The following is a 19824-nucleotide window of genomic DNA, read 5'->3' on the forward strand; positions in this document are numbered from 1 at the left end:
GTATGAAAGGCAATGGTAGTCTTTGCCCTGGATCTGGGGTCTTCAGATGTTGTTTTGTTTCATTTGTTTGTTTTAATTTTTGTTTTAAAAGCAGGGAGATTTTTTTTTCCAGCTTAAGAGTGACACCGTACAAAAACATGGAAACCAGAGTGGGGCAGCTGTGTGGCCCGGGGGGACCCGGGATCCTGGCACCCTGCAGCCACCCACCGTGGGCTCATGGCTTCTGTGTCAGGTCCCGTTTATGCCCTGCTTCTTCTACGCCCTTGGCTGAGGGACTCTGATGTCCTCCCTCTGGCCCGGGCTCAGCCCCTACGCCTCTGCTGTCACTGTAGCTCCCGGCCTGGCCACCAGGACTGGGTCCCCACTGCCATCCCCACCGAGGCCAGCAGCCAGAAAACCTCTCCACCCAGGTCCCCATCTCCAGGCCAAAGGTCGAGAGGGACACCTCAGGACAGAGACCAAGTCACAGGTGCGGCCGTGAAACTCTGTGACAGTTGCTGATGGAGGGGTGGTGCTGAGTGACCCTCTCAGGGGACAAAGGGGCTTCTAGGGACCTAAGGGGTTGAACCCGGAGAACCCTGACTTCACCAAATACCAGTGATTAACTCCAGAGGGTGCAGCCTGAACTAACAGGAACCACGATGCAGCCTGTGGACCTCAGTGAGATGATGGAAAGCCCTGGGTGCTTCACGGGGGCGAAGTCAGAGGGCAAGGGCGCTGCCACGCTGGACCGAGAGGGCTCCAGGCCCAGCTCTCTACAGGCAGGAGGCCGGCGAGAAGCTGCTCCAATGGCCTGTTTCCAAATCTCCACCCGTGGCTGTCAGGGAAGATGGGAGAAGCGCCCGGCAGAGTCAGGGGCACCCAGGACGTGGTTGTGGGGACAGTCCCAGGGGTCCGGCAGGGTCTGGTTGGGGACATCCCCCAACCCCCAGGAGGGAGGCCTTTGCTGAGCCCAGCTCTGTGAAGGCCAGATGCCGACGGCCCTGTTGGCCGTGACCGCCCACCCTACAGCATCTTTCTGGTGATGGGTGACTGGCGCACAGAGTTTCAAGGAAGAGTCTGAACTTCATTTTTGTTCTTCTATAAATTGGCCTTCACTTGGGAGAAATCTTATAAATTCTTTAAGCAATAGGTGTTTCATAATGACCTTTAAATTAACATTTAAGGTTAAGCACAGTTCAAAGGAAGAGCTTTTCTTTTTCTTTTTTTCTCTTCCAAGAATGCTTCCCTGAAACACTGCACCATTCTCTGGAAGTAAGTTGTGGGATGTCCCTCCCTGCCAGCCCATAAGTCAGGACACAATGAAATCCAGTAACTGAAGGAGGAAGTCAACCTCCTTTTAGGAACACATCATGACACCTCAAAACAGACCTTTCATCTCAGGATCCTGAGTAACAGTTCCTCAGAAAGGCAACTGAGTAACTGTAAGAAAAATAAATCACTGGATGGATATTTAAATGGCTAAAAGTCTATGTGAGAACAGAACAAATGCCAAACACCAGGAGTTTGGCCTTTTTAACTGAAGTGCATACCTTCTAGAGGGTGTTTAATTAAACCAGCTGAACACTCAAGATGTGAATGAAATAACTCATAAAGGTTCCATGAGAGACATTCTACAATACAATGAATTTATAAGTATTAAGCCTGTTCCTACGCAAATGGTCCATTTTCTCTTCAGAAAGACTATGAAAATCACTCCATGTCTTATGACTGTACCCCAAAGGCCAAAGTTAAAGGCTGGTGGCTAATTATTGAAAGGTTAATGCAATAATCTGACACGGCATCAACCAGCAACAGTGCTGTAGGGATTTCAGACAACAGATGCCCTTCACAGTCAGTGCGGTATCGTGACTACTGGCCTTCCTGGAAAGAAGCTCCATCCCCAGAGGGCTGCATACCATTGGCTTGCATGCCTGTGCCTGGCCAAGTCCACGTCAAACAACATTAAAAGCTGCAGAAGTCACTAGTCAAACATGTCAATACAGAAGACAAATAAAGAGGGAAAAGAACAGGTGCCAGGGAGACACAGGGATCCTGTGCCCTCATCACAGAAGCAGAGATGCAGGGAGACCCCGGACCCTGAAAGCAAGGACACGACGGCCCACTGTCAACAGAGGGCTTGGGACTTGGACAGATTAGAAAGTTAAAATGTTCTGAGAGGAAATGAGTAGATTCCTTCTACAAATCTGGTTGATTTTAATAACAGCCACGTCCTGTGTTCAAAAGCCAGCAAATGTATTTTAGGTTATTTTTCTATCAAGCTATGAATCTTGATATTTTCGTATTAAGCTATAAATCTTCTCATGCATGTGGCCTACAAGGTAAGAGATCTGAACAAATCTCAGCTGAAAGAGGGGTGTCTGAACAGTCCACACAGGGACTAAATTTTTTCATCAGGGATTATGTTGTGAAATACGACTGTTAACACTTTTTTCCGGAATTGCATCGTGAAGTATGAATGTTAGCATCTTCCTCAGGGATTATGTTGTGAAAACCTGTAAAGCACCTTTATTCCAATGAGTAAGCCTGCACCAGGCACAAGCCCGGATCCTGATAAGCTTTTCTGTGTCCCAGGAACCATGAAGGCCCAACACAAGTTAGGGACATTTCATTAGTGATATGACAGGTTTACAAGCAGACACTTCACTCCCAGGATCTACTCTTTCCCAATTTTTCTCTCAGTCGGGACCGACACCAGACTATTTCCCCAATAGCCAAAGACTGAAAGCTTCGGATCTTTTCCCATCTTAAGGTTGTACTGACTTCTTTCCTTGGAGAAACCTGTCCTGATTCACCGCTTCTAAGTTCCCGCTGGTGGGTAAGGGTGTCTTTCCTCTTTCCCAGCCCTCCTTCCCTCCCAGTCACTTTTGGTGATGCCAGGGAAACTTTCCTTATTCACAGGTACAGTCTCCACAGGGCTTGAAAATCCAGCCCCTGGGAGGAGTGCACCATTTTCTTTGTGTCCATCCAGCTCTGGGTCCATCCAGCCGTCAGGAAGGAGAGGAATTAAAGTGCACGTATCAAGATCACCATTATCCTGACAACGAATGTCTTTAAACACAGATTATTTTCTCATTTGCTTTAGATCCATCAGGTGCATTCTGATCGTAACAAAAGACAGTGACCTATTTCATATATTTCTATACAGCCTAAAGGAAAACTAAAACTAAATTCATTTCCTCTTTCAAGGGAATGTTTATGAACAACTGGTTTTATTTCTCAGTAACAAACACTGGGATTTGGTTTGATTCCGCCTGTACCCACAAAGGTATTTACACAGCAAGTTTCCCTGAATGCTTTCTAAAACAAGAAGAAGAAAAAAAAAAAAAGAAAAATTATTACCTTTGCCATAGTTCTGGGTTTTGATATATTTGAATGTGCGTCTTGAACTTAATCAGGGGTTCTCACTCCAAAAGACCATCCTCCGAGCCTGCTGACAGTAAAGACGGTGTTAGTGTTTTAACCAGGCAGCATCAGACCTTCCTAACAGAGGGCCTCCCCCACCCACTGGTCGTAGAAGCCTCAGACAGCAGCTGCTGAGGCCCTAGGCTCCGTGTTGTGGCCTCACAGGGCTCAGCCTGCAGGAGGACGTGGCCTGGCCGCTCAGAACTTACCATCGTGTTAGGAAACACATGCCACGTAAGCACACGGCTGTGGTCCCCTGCACCACAGTTATTTTAATTAATTGTTGTTTCTCCTACAAATCGGCTTTCAGAATCACTTAGTCTGTCAGGCTCTTCTGAGTTACTCTGATTTGAATTGTTTTCTCTTCCCTACTCTTGCTTCTTTAATTCTCAGTGCAAACAAGGCCTCCTTCAGGAAGGCATCCCCAGCTACTTTGGGGTGCATTTCCTTCTCTTTGGGGTTTTCACAATACCCTACATTTCCACTTATTGTGTCAATTGCTACTCTGGGTTTTAACTGTTTTCGTGCTCATTTATCTCTTGTGCAGCTCCGTGAGTCTCTCCCGGGTACCGTGTCAATTGCTACACTAGGTTTTAACTGTCTACTTGCTAGCTTATCTCTTATGCAGCTCTGTGAGTCTCTTGCAGGTACCATGTCAATTGCTACCCTGGGTTTTAACTGTCTTCTTGCTAGTTTATCTCTTATGTGGCTCTGTGAGTCTCTAGCAGGTGGGAATTACATCTTTTGTCTCCGTATCCCTTGGGCTGTGTAGTATCTGGCACTCATGAAGCTTCTAAAAATATTGGACCTTAGAAATAAAAACACATATTAAACTTTGTCTCGCAGTCTCTGATAAAAGGAGCTTGAAAAACAAACATCCATCGTTGTGCCCGGACTCTCAGCAGAAATTTTGGGGCACAGGAATAAGGATGCATTCCCACCCGGCTCCATTTAACTCATCCATCCGTTCACTCATTTCAGAGACATTGGTTGAGTGTCTTTTGTATGCCAGATACTATTCTAAGTCCTGGCCACACAAACTCCAACCTGCAAAAAGCAGAGATTCTGGGACGTGTTTAAAGATCTGAGGAGTGGGCAGCAGGGGAGATTCAGGCAAAGTACAGTGGGGGCCAGAGATGGCCCAGGAAGGATCAGAGGTAAAGAGAGCCTGGGGGCAAGGGGGGGTGTTGCAGGCACCTCGGACACACCATGCAATGATTTTGCGTTGGGGTCTCAGGAAATTTGATGGCGTGGTGAATGTGATTGCAATTCAAAGCAATGAGAAGCTCATCCCTACCCCCTCACCTAGATTCACCCTCTTAGGCTCACGGAAATGCAGCACAGAAAAAAAGCTTTCCCCAAAATCGCAGGAAAGGAACTTTAAGACACCAGGGAGACCATTATTTCAGTATGCTGTTAACGTCTCTGGGCTCATTCTCTAAAGCACTCAAGCTGAGTCTGTCTCCCCAGGTGACTCTCCATGGACGGGATTCCCCCAGGGCAAGAGAGAAAGTTGGCAGGAGGAATCTGATTAAGGCTTGCAGCATTTCTTTGGAATTCTTATGAGCATCAAGGTTAGTACTAGACTTCTGAGTTTTGAAGAACATCAGCATTTGAAACACTTGGATTTCTGAAGTAATTCTGGGAACAGGAAAGACCCAGCGCTGGTTTCAAACCCACCTTGGTTTTTCCTCTGGCTCCAGCAAATACTCCTCCAAGGGGAGGCCGGAGAGGTTGAGCAGCCTGTGGCCCAGGCGGTTGGTCAGGTACGGAGCCCTGGTGCTTCCACTGGGGCACTTCTGCAATTGTTTCCAAAGACGTCAAGTAGAAGCTTATTCATAACCCACACACAGGTTTACTGACATTAAAGTAAAAGTGACTTTCCCTAGCTGTCACGTTTTCAGTGAATAATCGATGGCTTTTTACATGTTCTCAAATCTCTTTAAGAGTCACCTATTGATACATTTGAGAACTATGCTAGAATTCCACTGCAACCTTTGCTGTCAGTTAGATTTGGGAACTTCCCAACCTTTTCCTGTATGTAAGCTTGGGCAGATTTGTAAGAACTCAAAAGGGGAAAAATGTTTTCACTGGGGTGACCTAGCATTTGACGAACCAGAAAGAGAGTCAGAGGATGATGAGCAAAAAATTCAAAGGAACGTGTTTCTTCCCTAAATGCCTGAAGCAGACATCAAACTCCTCTTCTGCAGTGACTCAGAGGCTTAGAATCAGGAAATATTTGCCCAGCAGGGACCACCCCGACTCCCCCTCTCCTGAGGGCCTCTGACTCCTAATACAGGGACCACAATTTCTGCCCAAGCACACAATGCCAGAAAAAACAAGGATTCTTCAGTTGAGTCAACTGCAAGAAACGCTGCATCTTTTCCACCCCTTGTGTAATGATTCATACATGATAACAGCATCTTGCAAGAGCTACAGCAAAGAGACCTTTTAACCAGAGCTTTATCTGGCCTTTCTGAAGCTGCCTTGGCTATGGAGATTTTTCATGGGAAATGTTTTTCTTCTTGCACACATATTACTGGGGTCTCACATGAGGTTCATGTGAGTTGCAGTGAATTCACATCAACCACTTGGTACTTGTTCATTCATTCCTCTGCCACTGACACTCAATCTAGTTCCAGTAAATTTTAGGGAGCTGGTAACAAAAGGTACCAGTCTAACAGGATGATTAGATCAAAGCAACAGAATAAGAGCATGGAATGAAAAATTACATGGTTCATGAGTTAATGGAATAAACAAAATGGGGAAGAAACAAATCACTGTGTCCAAATAGAACTTGAGCAGAACAGCTGGTCACTGCAAAGGAGCACCAGTCAATGGTCTCTGGTGGGTCCCACCTGGATGTCCACCTCACTGCTGTGTAACTGCCTCACTTACATCCAGACATTTGGTCTAAGAGGAGAAAGCAGACCGGGTCCATTGAAAGGAAGACTTCCTAAAGTCACTAAACTATTAGGAGGGGTGTATCCCACAGGCCACTAAACAGAAAGGCCCTGTCAACATGTTCAAATGGCTGTTTTCTTAATAGATCCTGAATTTAAACTAAGATTTCACTTTTCCTTTCTCAGTAAATTAAGATTGCCATATCAGCTTGCTGACTGTGGCTAACAGGCCTGTGCCTTTTATTAATTGCCTTTTGAGATTTCCTTTGAAATGAGTTCCAACCAGTTTTCCATATAAGTTTCACTCCATTCTCCTCCGCAGACTAGACAGCAATGCCTTGCACTGTAACAGGGGAAAACCCACTTCCGTGTGCTCTTGTACTGATCAGCCATAGTTAGAAGAACCAAATCCTATCTTAGTTTTTAAAATCTAGCTCTCAATACTCAAATAAAAATACAACAAGAGCTTGAGGTCATCCTGCCTTGAAATTCTGGGAAATTTCCCCCCAAAGGGCAATCCTAGCTTCTTCAGCGTTAATTGGAGAAGATTCCTTTGCTTCATGAACACTGCTGGACAGTCACTGATCATGACCAGTGGGCAATGAACAGGAGGACCACCCTGGAAACCCTGTCACGACACCTTTCCAAGAAGCAGCTAATCGAGTAACCCTAAAGGTCATTTAGTTCAAAAGTTCATTTAGTTAACAAAAGTGAAGGTTCTTCAGATAGGGGTGAACTCATTTTTGTTCCTTGAGGTTTAGACTTTTTAAAAATCAAAAACACGGTAGAAACCTACCAGGCAGCCACAGGACTCCTGGACTTCTGGGTGAGAGAAGGGGTCCATGCACCAGCAGGAAGAATTCCCCCTGACAAAGCGGAGGAGAGGTGGGATGATCCTGAGATCACAGAGCTGCTGTATTTCCATGAAAGCATCTCCCAGACCGGAGCACAGCTCATGAGGACATCACCTCCCGCTGCAGAAGGCCAAGCGTTCACATTTGTTTTCACAGCTTGAGCTGTTAATCTGATGACAGCGTTCTATTACAATGACAATATTTCCATTATATTAAATGATGCTCACTCTGTTCATGCATTGAATCCTGGGACCTTCAGCAGGGACTCGGGGGGCTGTTGTGGACCTTGGGGCTCCTGGTGGCAAAACCAGGAGCCCTCAGCACCAGTGTAGCAATTAATAAACACAGGGAACTGCTAATTCCTTTTCATCGTGTGACACTGTAATTAAATCATCATTTAAAGAAAGGCAACTAGTATTAAATTTCCATTATGAAGAACCGCAGTGCCACAGAAACTGCTATGAAAACAACTTACAGCAGAGGTTCAGAACCCTTTATTTTTTTAAATTTTTATTTTATATTGGAGCACAGTTGATTAACAATGTTGTGTTAGTTTCAGGTGTACAGCAAAGTGATTCAGTTATACATATACATGTATCCATTCTTTTTCAAATTATATTCCCACTTAGATTGTTACATAATATTGAGCAGAGTTCCCTGTGCTATACAGTAGGGCCTTGTTGGTTATTTATTTTATATATAGTAGTGTGTGTATGTTAATCCCAAAGTCCCTAACGATCCCTCCCCCCCCCCCCACAATCCTTCACCCCCGGTTACCATAAATTCATTCTCTAAGTCTATGAGTCTGTTTCTGTTTTGTAAATCTGTTCACTTGTATCGTGTTTTTTTTTTTTTTTTTAGATTCCGAATATAAGCCATATCATATGGTGTTTGTCTTTCTCTGTCTGACTTACTTCACTTAGCATGATCATCTCCAGGTCCATCCATTTTATTCCAAAGCTCCCTATAACTTTTCTCCTTGTTAGGCTTCATACTTTGATTTTTCTTTTTCACTGATGTTTGTAAATCAAAATCTGCTTTAGTAATGATAAGTGTTATTTACTCAAAAATTGGGGGAGAAGGGAGGAAACTGACATTTACTGAACTACAGGTGCCCCGCTAGATGCTTTTACTACAACCACTTGCCAGCCTCACTTTTCGGAAGGGGGAGTGGGGTTCTCAGAGGTCAGGGGCTCACCCAGCATCACACTTTGGAAGACGGTCTTTTGACCTCTGAGCCCTCACTTTTTGCTCCAGGCCTTGCTGCTCCAACGTGAGAACATCAAGGTGAAACACGTCCAGTCCCATGAAAAGAAACCTACCATTTCTATTAACAAGGTTAGCAAAGTAAAATTTCCATGTAAATTTCTGAAATAACAAAAATAATTTCAAGGCTTTGACGGTGTGACTTTCTTGGTTAAGCAGCCAATGGGGACTCCAGTTTGAGTCTTGAAAGTGAACAGGGAAATATCACCTAAGGGAGTGATGTGCTTCGTCGGACTGCTTGCTGTATCTGATAATTACTTGGGGAAAAAAATGACTCCATTTACACTTCTTGAGCTCAGGGCCTTCCTTGCTTTAGCTGCAGGCCTTCAGTGACTGTGGGCAAGTGTTCACAGAATAATGAATTTCTTCAAAAAGTCCTCTTTGTCTCTTCAAAATCCTCCTCTAGTTCTTCTCCTGGCTTCCTGTTAGAGAGTAATCAGATGTGACCCGCAGAGCTGCACAGAGACCAGCAACAGCATAGCACAGATTCTGGATTTGGGAGCCTCCCAGCCTCCAGGAAGTTCTGAGCTGCAGGAGCCACGTGAAGCTGCACTCACAGGGGAGGATGGACGGGAGGGAACGTGAGGATCAGACACACCCACTTCCCTCCGGTGTCAGGACCCCAAGCGCCCAGCACCTCGGCTTTGCGTGGCGCCCGGCCGGGCTCTGCAGGACACACGAGCAGTGACGGTCATCCCGAGTGACGTGCCTGACACAGTCCCTCCGTCCGCCGGGTTTGGCAAGGCTGGATCAAACGGGCCTCTCTGACACAGGCCCACTGCCTGCAGTTTCAACTGTCAGAGCGCACTTTGCATCTCGGCGTGAGGAAGGTGCTCTCAGGACCTACTCCTAAGAGAGGAAGTTCTGACACAAACTCGCCTGAAAGAGCCAAAAGCCTGGCACAGGGGCCACCCTGTGGTCCAAGGTGACACTTGCTCTCTCTCGAGAAGTGGGAGCAGGGTGATGTTAATGGAGCAGAGGAAGGTCAGTCAGGGCCCAGATCACACAGGGAGGACGCGGTAGAGCTGGGATGTGGGCTCGTGCAACCCCTCCCAGAATCTGGGTCCCCCCCTTTTCCAGGGTGCCGGACACGTGCCCTCTGGGTGCTTTTGCTCCCTGAACTCAACTTTCCATCCCCCCAGGCCCAGCTGAAGGAAGCTGTCACAGCCGTGCCAGGAGCGAGGACACAACCTTGTGAGCCAGGGAGTCTGGCACCTCAGAGATCATTCCTCAAACTGCTGCCATCTGACCATGGACACGAACCTGACCCATCTCTCCACTTGGCTTTGAACGTGCAATAGAAATATAAGATTTGCTCACTACCACTCTGTTCTATACAAAACAGTATCAAGAATGAGTGGGAAAAGTGACTGTTTTACTTCAGCGGTAGTAGGGAAATCACGGCTGGAGTGTCACCAGACACAAGCCCTGGGACATAAGCCTTGGTATTGAAATCTCCCAGTCTGCTTCTAAAGGCTGGGAACTTCAGCACATTTTAAAATTTAAATTAGGCATCATCTACTATAATGGGAAAATGTAAAGTTTAGTTCATGTTTATACCACAATAGCTTTTTCTGGAGATTTTTGCTGCCTTCTGTGTGAAAGGAGGTAAAGGCAGGAGTTCAACTTGGTTCCCGCAGCATGAGCTCAGAGTCTGAACAGAAAAACAGTCAATACGCAGAATCCCATCTATTGTTTTAAAATGTTTCTGTTAATTCATAATCAAATGATGACTAAAGTCTGCCTAAAACAGAATATGTAGATATTGAATTCAACAATGTTTTACACTTACAGAAGGACACATATTTGTTTTAAATAAAACATTTTGCTTCGATCTCGGACTTCAGTAAATCAAGCCTTTTTGTGTAACATGGACAGAAAGTATTATTGATAGAAGGATCCAAAGCACCCCCTTGTATAAGGCACCCTGCCCCCCAGCTTTTTGTCATGCTGACAAAGGAAAAGAGTAGAAATGGTTACAAATCAGGAATGAGTTAAGAGATGAGGATTTCACAAAGAAAAAGGCAGAAACAGAAACAGACCAGGAACGCAGAGGAAAGCTGCGGGCGAAAGAGTGAGGGTGGTCCGCAGGCTGGGGGAGGCGGGGGCACAGCTCTGGGGACTGCTGTCCTTCCTCCAACAGTATCTGAAGGTAAAACAGACGTCTGAGCAGAATTCAGAATATGTTCCACTCCCTGAGCATTGACTCTACTTCTTTTTCCCTCTTGAAAGACTAGATTCTCCAATTAAAAAAAAAAAAAAAATTTTCCCAACAAACAAAAGCCCAGGACCAGATGGCTTCACAGGCAAATTCTATCAAATATTTAGAGAACAGCTAACACCCATCCTTCTCAAACTCTTCCAAAATATAGCAGAGGGAGGAACACTCCCAAACTCATTCTATGAGACCACCATCACCCTGATACCAACACCAGACAAAGATGGCACAAAAAAAAGAAAACTCAGGCCAATATCACTGATGAACATATATGCAAAAATCCTCAAACAAAATACTAGCAAACAGAATCCAACAGCACATTAAAAGGATCGTACACCATGATCAAGTGGGGTTTATCCCAGGAATGCAAGGATTCTTCAATATATGCAAATCAATCAATGTGATACACCAATTAACAAATTGAAGGATAAAAACCACATGATCATCTCAATAGATGCAGAAAAAGCTTCTGACAAAATTCAACACCCATTTATGATAAACATTCTCCAGAAAGTGGGCATAGAGGGAACCTACCTCAACCTAATAAAGGCCATATATGACAAACCCACAGCAAACGTCATTCTCAATGGTGAAAAACTGAACACATTTTCTCTAAGATCACAAACAAGACAAGGATGTCCACTCTCACCACTATCATTCAACATAGTTTTGGAAGTCCTGGCCACAGCAATCAGAGAAGAAAAAGAAATAAAAGGAATCCAAATTGGAAAAGAAGTAAAACTCTCACTGTCTGTAGATGGCATGATACTAAACATAGAGAACCCTAAAGGTGCTACCAGAAAACAATTAGAGGTAATCACTGAATTTGGTAAAGTTGCAGGATACAAGATTAATGCACAGAAATCTCTTGCATTCCTATATACTAACAATGAAAGATCAGAAAGAGAAATTAAGGAAACAATCCCATTTACCATTGCCACAAAAAGAATAAAATACCTAGGAATAAATCTACCTAAGGAGACAAAAGACCTGAACACAGAAAACTATAAAACACTGATGAAAGAAATAAAAGACGACACAAACAGATGGAGAGATATACCATGTTCCTGGCTTGGAAGAATCAATATAGTGAAAATGACTATACTACCCAAACCAATCTACAGATTCAATGCAATCCCTATCAAATTACCAATGGCATTTTTCACAGAATTAGAACAAAAAGTTTTACAATTTGTATGGAGACACAAAAGACCCTGAATAGTCAAAGCAATCTTGAGAAGGAAAAATGGAGCTGGAGGAATCAGACTCCCTGACTTCAGACTATACTACAAAGCTACAGTGATCAAGACAGTATGGTACTGGCACAAAAACAGAAATATAGATCAGTGGTACAGGATAGAAAGTCCAGAGGTAAATCCATGCAGCAGTGATAACCTAATCTATGACAAAGGAGGCAAGAATATACAATGGAAAAAAGACAGCCTCTTCAATAAGTGGTGCTGGGAAAACTGGACAGCTACATGTAAAAGAATGAAATTAGAACACTCCCTAACACCATATACAAAAATAATCTCAAAATAGACTAAGACCTAACTGTAAGGCCAGACACTATAAAACTCTTAGAGGAAAACACAGGCAGAACCCTCTATAACATAAATCACAGCAACATCCTTTTTGATCCACCTCCTAGAGAAATGGAAATAAAAACAGAAATAAACAAATGGGACCTAATTAAACTCAAAAGCTTTTGCACAGCAAAGGAAACCACAAACAAGTCAAAAAGACAACCCTCAAAATAGGAGAAAATATTTGCTAATGAAGCAACAGACAAAGGATTAATCTCCAAAATATACAAACAGCTCATGCAGCTCAATATCAGAAAAACAAACAACCCAATCCAAAAATGGGCAGAAGACCTAAATAGACATTTCTCCAAAGAAGATATACAAATTGCCAACAAACACATGAAAAGTTGCTCAACAGCACTAATTATTAGAGAAATGCAAATCAAAACTACAATGTGGTATCTACCTCACACCAGTCAGAATGGCCATCATCAAAAAATCGACAAACAATAAATGCTGGAGAGAGTGTGGAGAAAAGCGAACCCTCCTGCACTGTTGGTGGGAATGTAAATTGATACAGCCACTATGGAGAACAGTATGGAGTTTCCTTAAAAAACTAAGAATAGAACTACTGCATGATCCAGCAGTCCCACTCCTGGGTATATACCTGGAGAAAACCATAATTCGAAAAGATACATGCACCCCAATGTTCATTGCAGCACTATTTACAATAGCCAGGACATGGAAGCAACTTAAATGTCCATCAACAGAGGAATGGATAAAGAAGATGGGGTACATATATACAATGGAACATTACTCAGTCATGAAAAGGAATGAAATTGGATCATTTGTAGAGATGTGGATGGACCTAGAGTCTGTCATACAGAGTGAAGTACATCAGAAAGAGAAAAACAAATATCGTATATTAACGCATATTTGTGGAATCTAGAAAAATAGTACAGATGAACCTATTTCCCGGGCAGGAATAGAGACGCAGACGTAGAGAACAGATGTGTGGACACAGGGGGGAAGGTGGGGAGCTCAGCTCAGTGCTCTGTGATGACCTAGATGGGTGGGATGGGATGGGAGGGGGAGGGAGGTCCAAGAGGGAGGGGATATATTTATACATAGAGCTGATTTACTTCACTGTTCGGGAGTAACTAACACAACATTGTAAAGCAATTATACTCCAATAATATATACATTTTTTTTTTTCTGCCAACTGTTCTTTCTTTGTTGCCAGGTTGGTCCCAGACTATATCCTTCAGGGCCACAGGTTATATTTCAATTTCTCAAAGGTAGACACTTTTTACAACCTGTGTGTTTCTTTGGACAGAAGGGAGATAAAAGCATCACCATGGAAGCTTTTATTTAGTTAAATAAATTACTTTCTTTTTCAAGAGAAGACTAAAGTGAAACAACGTAATTAATTTTCTATTAATTCTTCCTCACTGAGACTGCTAATAGTTATTCAGTCTCGTGCTAATCACCAACATGACTAATGCACAGAATGTCATCACAAATTAGGAAAACATATGCCAATATTGTATTATTGTCTGGATTTTTATATTTATTACTGAAAAACATACACTTTAGTACTTAATACATCATTATGGTTTTTATCACTTTCCCCATTTGCAAATTCTTGAGCCGGGGGCCATGTCCTCCATCAATCCTGGTTCCTACAACAACATGATATTTATAGTAGATCCTCAATAAATAACAGTCAAGAAAAATAAGAGAGAGAGAAGAAAGGTATGTTTATGAAGAAAGGCATGTTTTATCAAGGTTTCATGAAAGGTCATCTCTATATTATCATTTTCAAAACCTAGGAAAAAAAGTCTTCAAAGTAATTCACACCCACACTGATGTTACGGACTTTTTAACTCCCTTTAGTTAAAAAAAGTACAATTAATCTTTTCATAGGTACAAGTTTACCCTAAAAGTAAAAAACAGTTACTACATATTTCATACTTAACTGCTACCTTATTCTTTTAGTTTTGTTCTTTTGGGGTTTTATTTAGCAAAGGGAATGTTATTCATTATTATTTAATGTTTTTTGCAATGATATAAAGCATGTCTTCACCAAGGAAGGGAAGGGGCAATGATGGAGCTTATTTCAGGTCATTTTAGACGGCAAAACCCCTCAGGCCTGCTCAGTCTCAGCCCTATAGTGAGAACAGGCGACACAGTCCGGGAGAAGCCAGTCCTGCCAGCCTGCGGGGGACTGGCTGGAGGCTGCACTTCTGCATCGGATACTTACAGGTCTGAGTGTAAGTCAGCACAGAGGGTCCTGATCCCCAAACTTCCGCAAAAGCACGCGGGTGAGCTCCATGTCACAGTTCTCACTGCTGCTTGTCGTGAGACAAAGGAAACAAGGCGGGAGGTTAATACTTGCCTGGGAGCTCACAGGACAGTCTGTCAGAGAGAGCTCAGGCCAACTGTCCAGGCACATGTTCCTAGCAGCCCAGATAGAGCTAATCATTCACCTTTTTTATGGTGAGGCCAAACCAGCAACTGGATGAAGAAATGTCTTAAAAGCACAGTTTTACCAAGACAGATAATGCATTTTTATATACTTACATTCAAGTGTATTATTTTTCTCATCCTTTCACTTAACATTATAATATTACCAACTCTGGCATTTTTGTATGTTTTTAAAAAATTAATTTTAAAGGCTGCATAGTATTACATCTTGTTAATATATTAGTCTATAAAACTATTCTCTGACTGCTAGAGCTCTGATTTGCTATCAGTACATGTCCTATAGCATAGCCCTGCAACAAAACAAATTCTTTTCTTCATAAAGTAGTTTATTTAATTTTTTATTTTATTTATTTATTTTTTTGGCTGCACTGCACAGCACGTAGGATCTTAGTTCCCCGGCCAGTGATCAAACCCGTGCCCCCTGCGGTGCAAGCACGAAGTCTTAATCACTGGACCTCCAGGGAAGTCCCACAAAACAACTTCTTCTATTTGTTTTTTGTGTGTTTCTATATGTGAATTATATTGAACATTTTCTTCAATAAGAAGAAAGAAGTCCTATGTATGCTTTAAGTACACAATGAATTATAGTATCTATTTTACTGGCACAAATCTCAGAAGTCTGTTAATAGTTCAAGCAGCATCCATGGGAACCAAGGCCACCAAGATGGAATCTTCTTATTGAAGACACCATCAAAGATAAGACGCACTATTCTTATAGTCTGGAAGAGATACAGAAACAAACTCTACATTAACTTCTTTTTTTTTTTTTTAAAGGATTTTCTTATTTATTTATTTATTTATTTATTTATTTTTGGCTGTGTTGGGTCTTCGGTTCGTGCGAGGGCTTTCTCCAGTTGCGGCAAGCGGGGGCCACTCTTCATCGCGGTGCGGGGACCGCTCTTCATCGCGGTGCGCGGGCCTTTCTCTATCGCGGCCCCTCCCGTCGCGGGGCACAGGCTCCAGACGCGCAGGCTCAGCAATTGTGGCTCACGGGCCCAGCTGCTCCGCGGCATGTGGGATCTTCCCAGACCAGGGCTCGAACCCGTGTCCCCTGCATTAGCAGGCAGATTCTCAACCACTGCGCCACCAGGGAAGCCCCTACATTAACTTCTATCCATCAATTGTAAGAAATATCTTGACTTGAGAAACTGTAAAGGAGATGATATTTTAAACCTGGCTGATTAGGAGTGGGGCTCATTTCAATTAATTAAAATTCTGGATGATAAGTGTTTATGAAAGAAGAGAGATTTATTACTTTCTAGAACTTACATCATGTAATTTGCAAAATGCTTTTGAATAGACATCTCTGGGAACACTTACCCTCAAAATAAAGGAAAAAATGATAGATCATTTACATGTGAACGATGACCTCAAATCTTTGGAAAGAAGCAGTATATAAATTAACAAATGAGCATAAATGGTTTTTTCTAAAGAACTTCAACATTAGCTTCTCTTGAGAAACGTAGACACCGCAAAGTAACCTTCAACCACTGATTCTTCTAATCGATTTCTTTGTTTATAGACAAAGCAAAGTTGACTCCTGAACACCTTTCTGACTTTCTACCAGCGATTAAACCTGGGGATGTCTGGGGAGGTCTGGGGAGGTGAGGATCGTGCACCCCACATCCTGAAAGTACACGTCAAAGCCCAGAATGAGGCGCAATGTCCACCCTCGAGCAGTGCAGCCTCAGCACAGACGGGGACTTTACAGAGATTCCCAATTTCCATAATCGGCAGTGAGCCTCTCACGCAACAATCTGGTGTATTCTCTGCTCAAAATGTATCACTGGGGCTTCCCTGGTGGCGCAGTGGTTGAGAATCTGCCTGCTAATGCAGGGGACACGGGTTCGAGCTCTGGTCTGGGAAGATCCCACATGCCGCGGAGCAACTGGGCCCGTGAGCCACAATTAATGAGCCTGCGCGTCTGGAGCCTGTGCTCCGCAATGAGAGAAGCCGCGATAGAGAAAGGCCCGCGCACCGCGATAGAGAAAGGCCCGCGCACCGCGATAGAGAAAGGCCCGCGCACCGCGATGAAGAGTGGCCCCCGCTTGCCGCAACTGGAGAAAGCCCTCGCACGAACCGAAGACCCAACACAGCCAAAAATAAATAAATAAATAAATAAATAAATAAAAATCAACTAAAAACTTAAAAAAAAAAAAAATGTATCACTGGTTCCCTGTTACCTACGAGCCTTGAAAGAGTATTCAAGTCCCTCCCTGCTCTTCCCGACTTTCTCTCCCATAAGGCACCCCGGCCCAGCCCAGCGGAACCGCCTTCTGATGGGGCGGACCAACTCCCTCTGACGGGCATCCGCTTCCCTGCTACCTGGTTGGACACTGTCTCCAGCCACTAACCTCCAAGTTCCTCCTCCTGTGAGCCCCCCTCTGCCACCTCTTCTATCCCGTTTCCTCCCAGTGGCTGCAACATCTCCACTGGCTTAACTGTGGGCTTCTCATCGTGGAACAAAACAATCCATGAGAGAAAGGGGAAGGCTTAGGACAGTAGTCAGAACACAGCCGATTCTCAAAAGCAATTTGTGGAACAAACTGTCATCTTGCTAATGCACTGAAATCGTAGACCTACTCCTTCATCTCTACCCAGTTATTTTACCTCCCTCAATTTGATCTTCCCAGACCTCTTACCTTTCAGAAAGGACCAATTATAATGGAAAAGAAAGAACAGCCTATTACACCGAGCTGAGGACAACTTTACTTTCAGGCCTAAGTTGGAATGCGAACACTGCTATAGCATCCAAAACCAAAAAGAATAACTATTTATTGGAAAACAACTTTTTTCCCACCGCGTGAAATACAACCAAGATTTTAAAATATCCAGGGGGTTTACAACTGGCCTAATCTGATTCCATATAGCTGTGTCCAGAAACACACAGTGATGAAAGATGCTGAAATTTACAACAAAGCTCTGTCTCATAAGTAGGCAGCGTGACCTCTGTTTCTGACAAATGAGAAAACACTTTTAGAAGGAAAGGGAAGTATTTTCCATGGAAATGTTGCCCATAAAAAGAAAACGGTATTTGTGGCATCTATGGAAATACTCTGAATAGCTCTCTTTTGGCCCACAAATCCAAGAACAAATATGCAAGTTTGAAATTTTTTTTCTGAATAAAAATATTGATCCACAAAGGAGTTTACTTGGAATAATTGCTAAGAGCAAGTTTCAAAGTTATGGTTTACTTTTTACTACTTTTTTGCTTAGGTCTAGAGGTCACTTGAAAAAAAAGGAAAAAAGAACTAGCTTTAAATTATCCCTGTTGCCATAAAATTCAAATGCTTGTTCTTAAACTATTTCTTTTTGGTTGTCTTCAAACTCTTGGCTGTATTTAAAGTGCTGTTAGAGGCACATGAAGCCTGTCCTTACCAGACTCTAGGGATTGGAAAGAGTGCTTGACTGGGATTCCTGAGGCATTTCCTGCATGGGGCACTGCTTCCTCTCCATGTCAGCATTTCTCAAAACTCCACGTGCAGCAGCGTGGTGGGGGGCTTGCTTGAACCAGCGCATATTCCTCACCAGCACCCCAAGGGGCTTCGTGTTAACAAGAGTCCCAGATGGCTCTGACGCACATGGAGATCAAACCAACTCGAGAAAGCAGGCTGCGTGGGCCTCCCCCCATACCCTGCTCCCAGTCCAGCCCCTCCCTGTCCCGTGCCAGCCCTGGGCTGACCGGCAACTGCTCCAGGGGGGCCGTGGGCTCTGTGGGTGCTTCCACAGGCAGAGGTGCCCCAGGCCGGGCAACACAGGGATGGCATTTGAAGAACAGGTGCAAAGCACCCTGGGCGGGGAGGAAAAAGGGCCATCCTGCAGAAGGTAGCCCTCGGAGACCTGCAGACCTCAGCCTCCCCAGTCTCTTGGCCCGAAGGAGGAAAGCAGACGCCTTCCTACTCCTGAGACAGGAAGCGTGGCTGCCTGGGCATCTCAGGACAGACACGGCTGAGGGTCCCAGCAGCCAGAGAAACTCAAACAGCTCAGGTGCTCAGTGAATATAATGTGGATACACTTAAAAATACCTCAAATGGTAAATTTTGTGTTGTATCTATTTTACCAGAATAAAAACAACTTCGCTGAATGAATAGACACCTTGAACCAAAACTAAATAAATAAAGTAACAGTAACTGAGAGTCATTTGCCTACACAGGACTTTCTTTCTGAAACTGAGACACGGTTTCCAGGAAACTTCTGAGAGTGAAAGGGCATGATTAATATGGACGCCAAGATGACAGGCCTCACCTCTGAGCAAAGCAGGACACGTGGTCACCCCACTAGAGCAGAAGAAGGACACGGAAGGAGGTAGTGGTGTCCATGGTGAGCCTTAAGCAGAGCATCTGTGTGTCCAAAAGGGGCACAGGCACCCTCCTCGCCCACGAGGAAAACTCGGACGAACAAGGAAGGTCTCCATCAGTATGAACCATCTCTGGCAGCACCTTACAGTTTTTCCCTCATAACTAGGTAAACTGCTACTCTACTAAGCAAAAACTAATGACATGTAAACTCGTTCCTTTCTGTTTAGTCTGAATTTAAAGATTAGAAGAGGGGAAATACGCGATTTCTGACAGAACACACACCCTATCCTATGACCCATCCCGTCTGTAAGGATGAGAAAATGAGCATCAAATATATAGCCTCCTCAGCTTCTTAGAAATGGAAGAAAATATTAAAATATCTATCATTCTCAGACTCAAAATATTTTGGAGTGCATTCCTTCTGTGAGAGATTAATACTGTGAGAACAGGAAAAATGCTCTCAGACAAACAAAAACATAATTACCAAATTAATAACGCAGTGGAGAAAGTGAATGGCTATTTGCAACCATTTCAATGATATTTGAAAATGGTTTCAGTGACATGAACACCATGTAGAGAAATCTTCACCTCCCTGAGAAGAAAAGGTGAAGAGGTGAAGACGGGGCAGAGGAGAAGGGAGATCACTGAGAATATAACTTAATTGCATGTGATGCTCAATCCATTCAATATACAAAGTGAAATTTTAAACAATCATAAAGTGACTGAGAACATTCAGTCTCAAGAGTAACCTAAGAGCCGCCTAACAAAGCAATGCATCAGCAGGTCTGGGCATCAAAAGCAAGAGTGCAGATTCGGAGAAATAAGATTCCTCTCTCCCACGAATGTGGGGATTTGGGCCTGTTCTGT

At 43.8% G+C, this 19824-nt stretch overlaps 1 protein-coding gene across 1 annotated transcript in view; it reads right to left on the reverse strand.

The window, feature by feature from the left end:
- Positions 1 to 19824, reverse strand: part of ABCA13 (ATP binding cassette subfamily A member 13) — a 273722-nt gene that overhangs the window by 130607 nt on the left and 123291 nt on the right. Inside the window, 4 exon segments of the mRNA XM_057549669.1 lie at positions 3343 to 3430; positions 5086 to 5204; positions 7105 to 7174; positions 14458 to 14526. Coding sequence (XP_057405652.1) covers positions 3343 to 3430; positions 5086 to 5204; positions 7105 to 7174; positions 14458 to 14526 — 346 coding nt within the window.

Source organism: Balaenoptera acutorostrata, chromosome 7, assembly GCF_949987535.1.
Source record: "Balaenoptera acutorostrata chromosome 7, mBalAcu1.1, whole genome shotgun sequence".
Taxonomy (NCBI): domain Eukaryota; kingdom Metazoa; phylum Chordata; class Mammalia; order Artiodactyla; family Balaenopteridae; genus Balaenoptera; species Balaenoptera acutorostrata.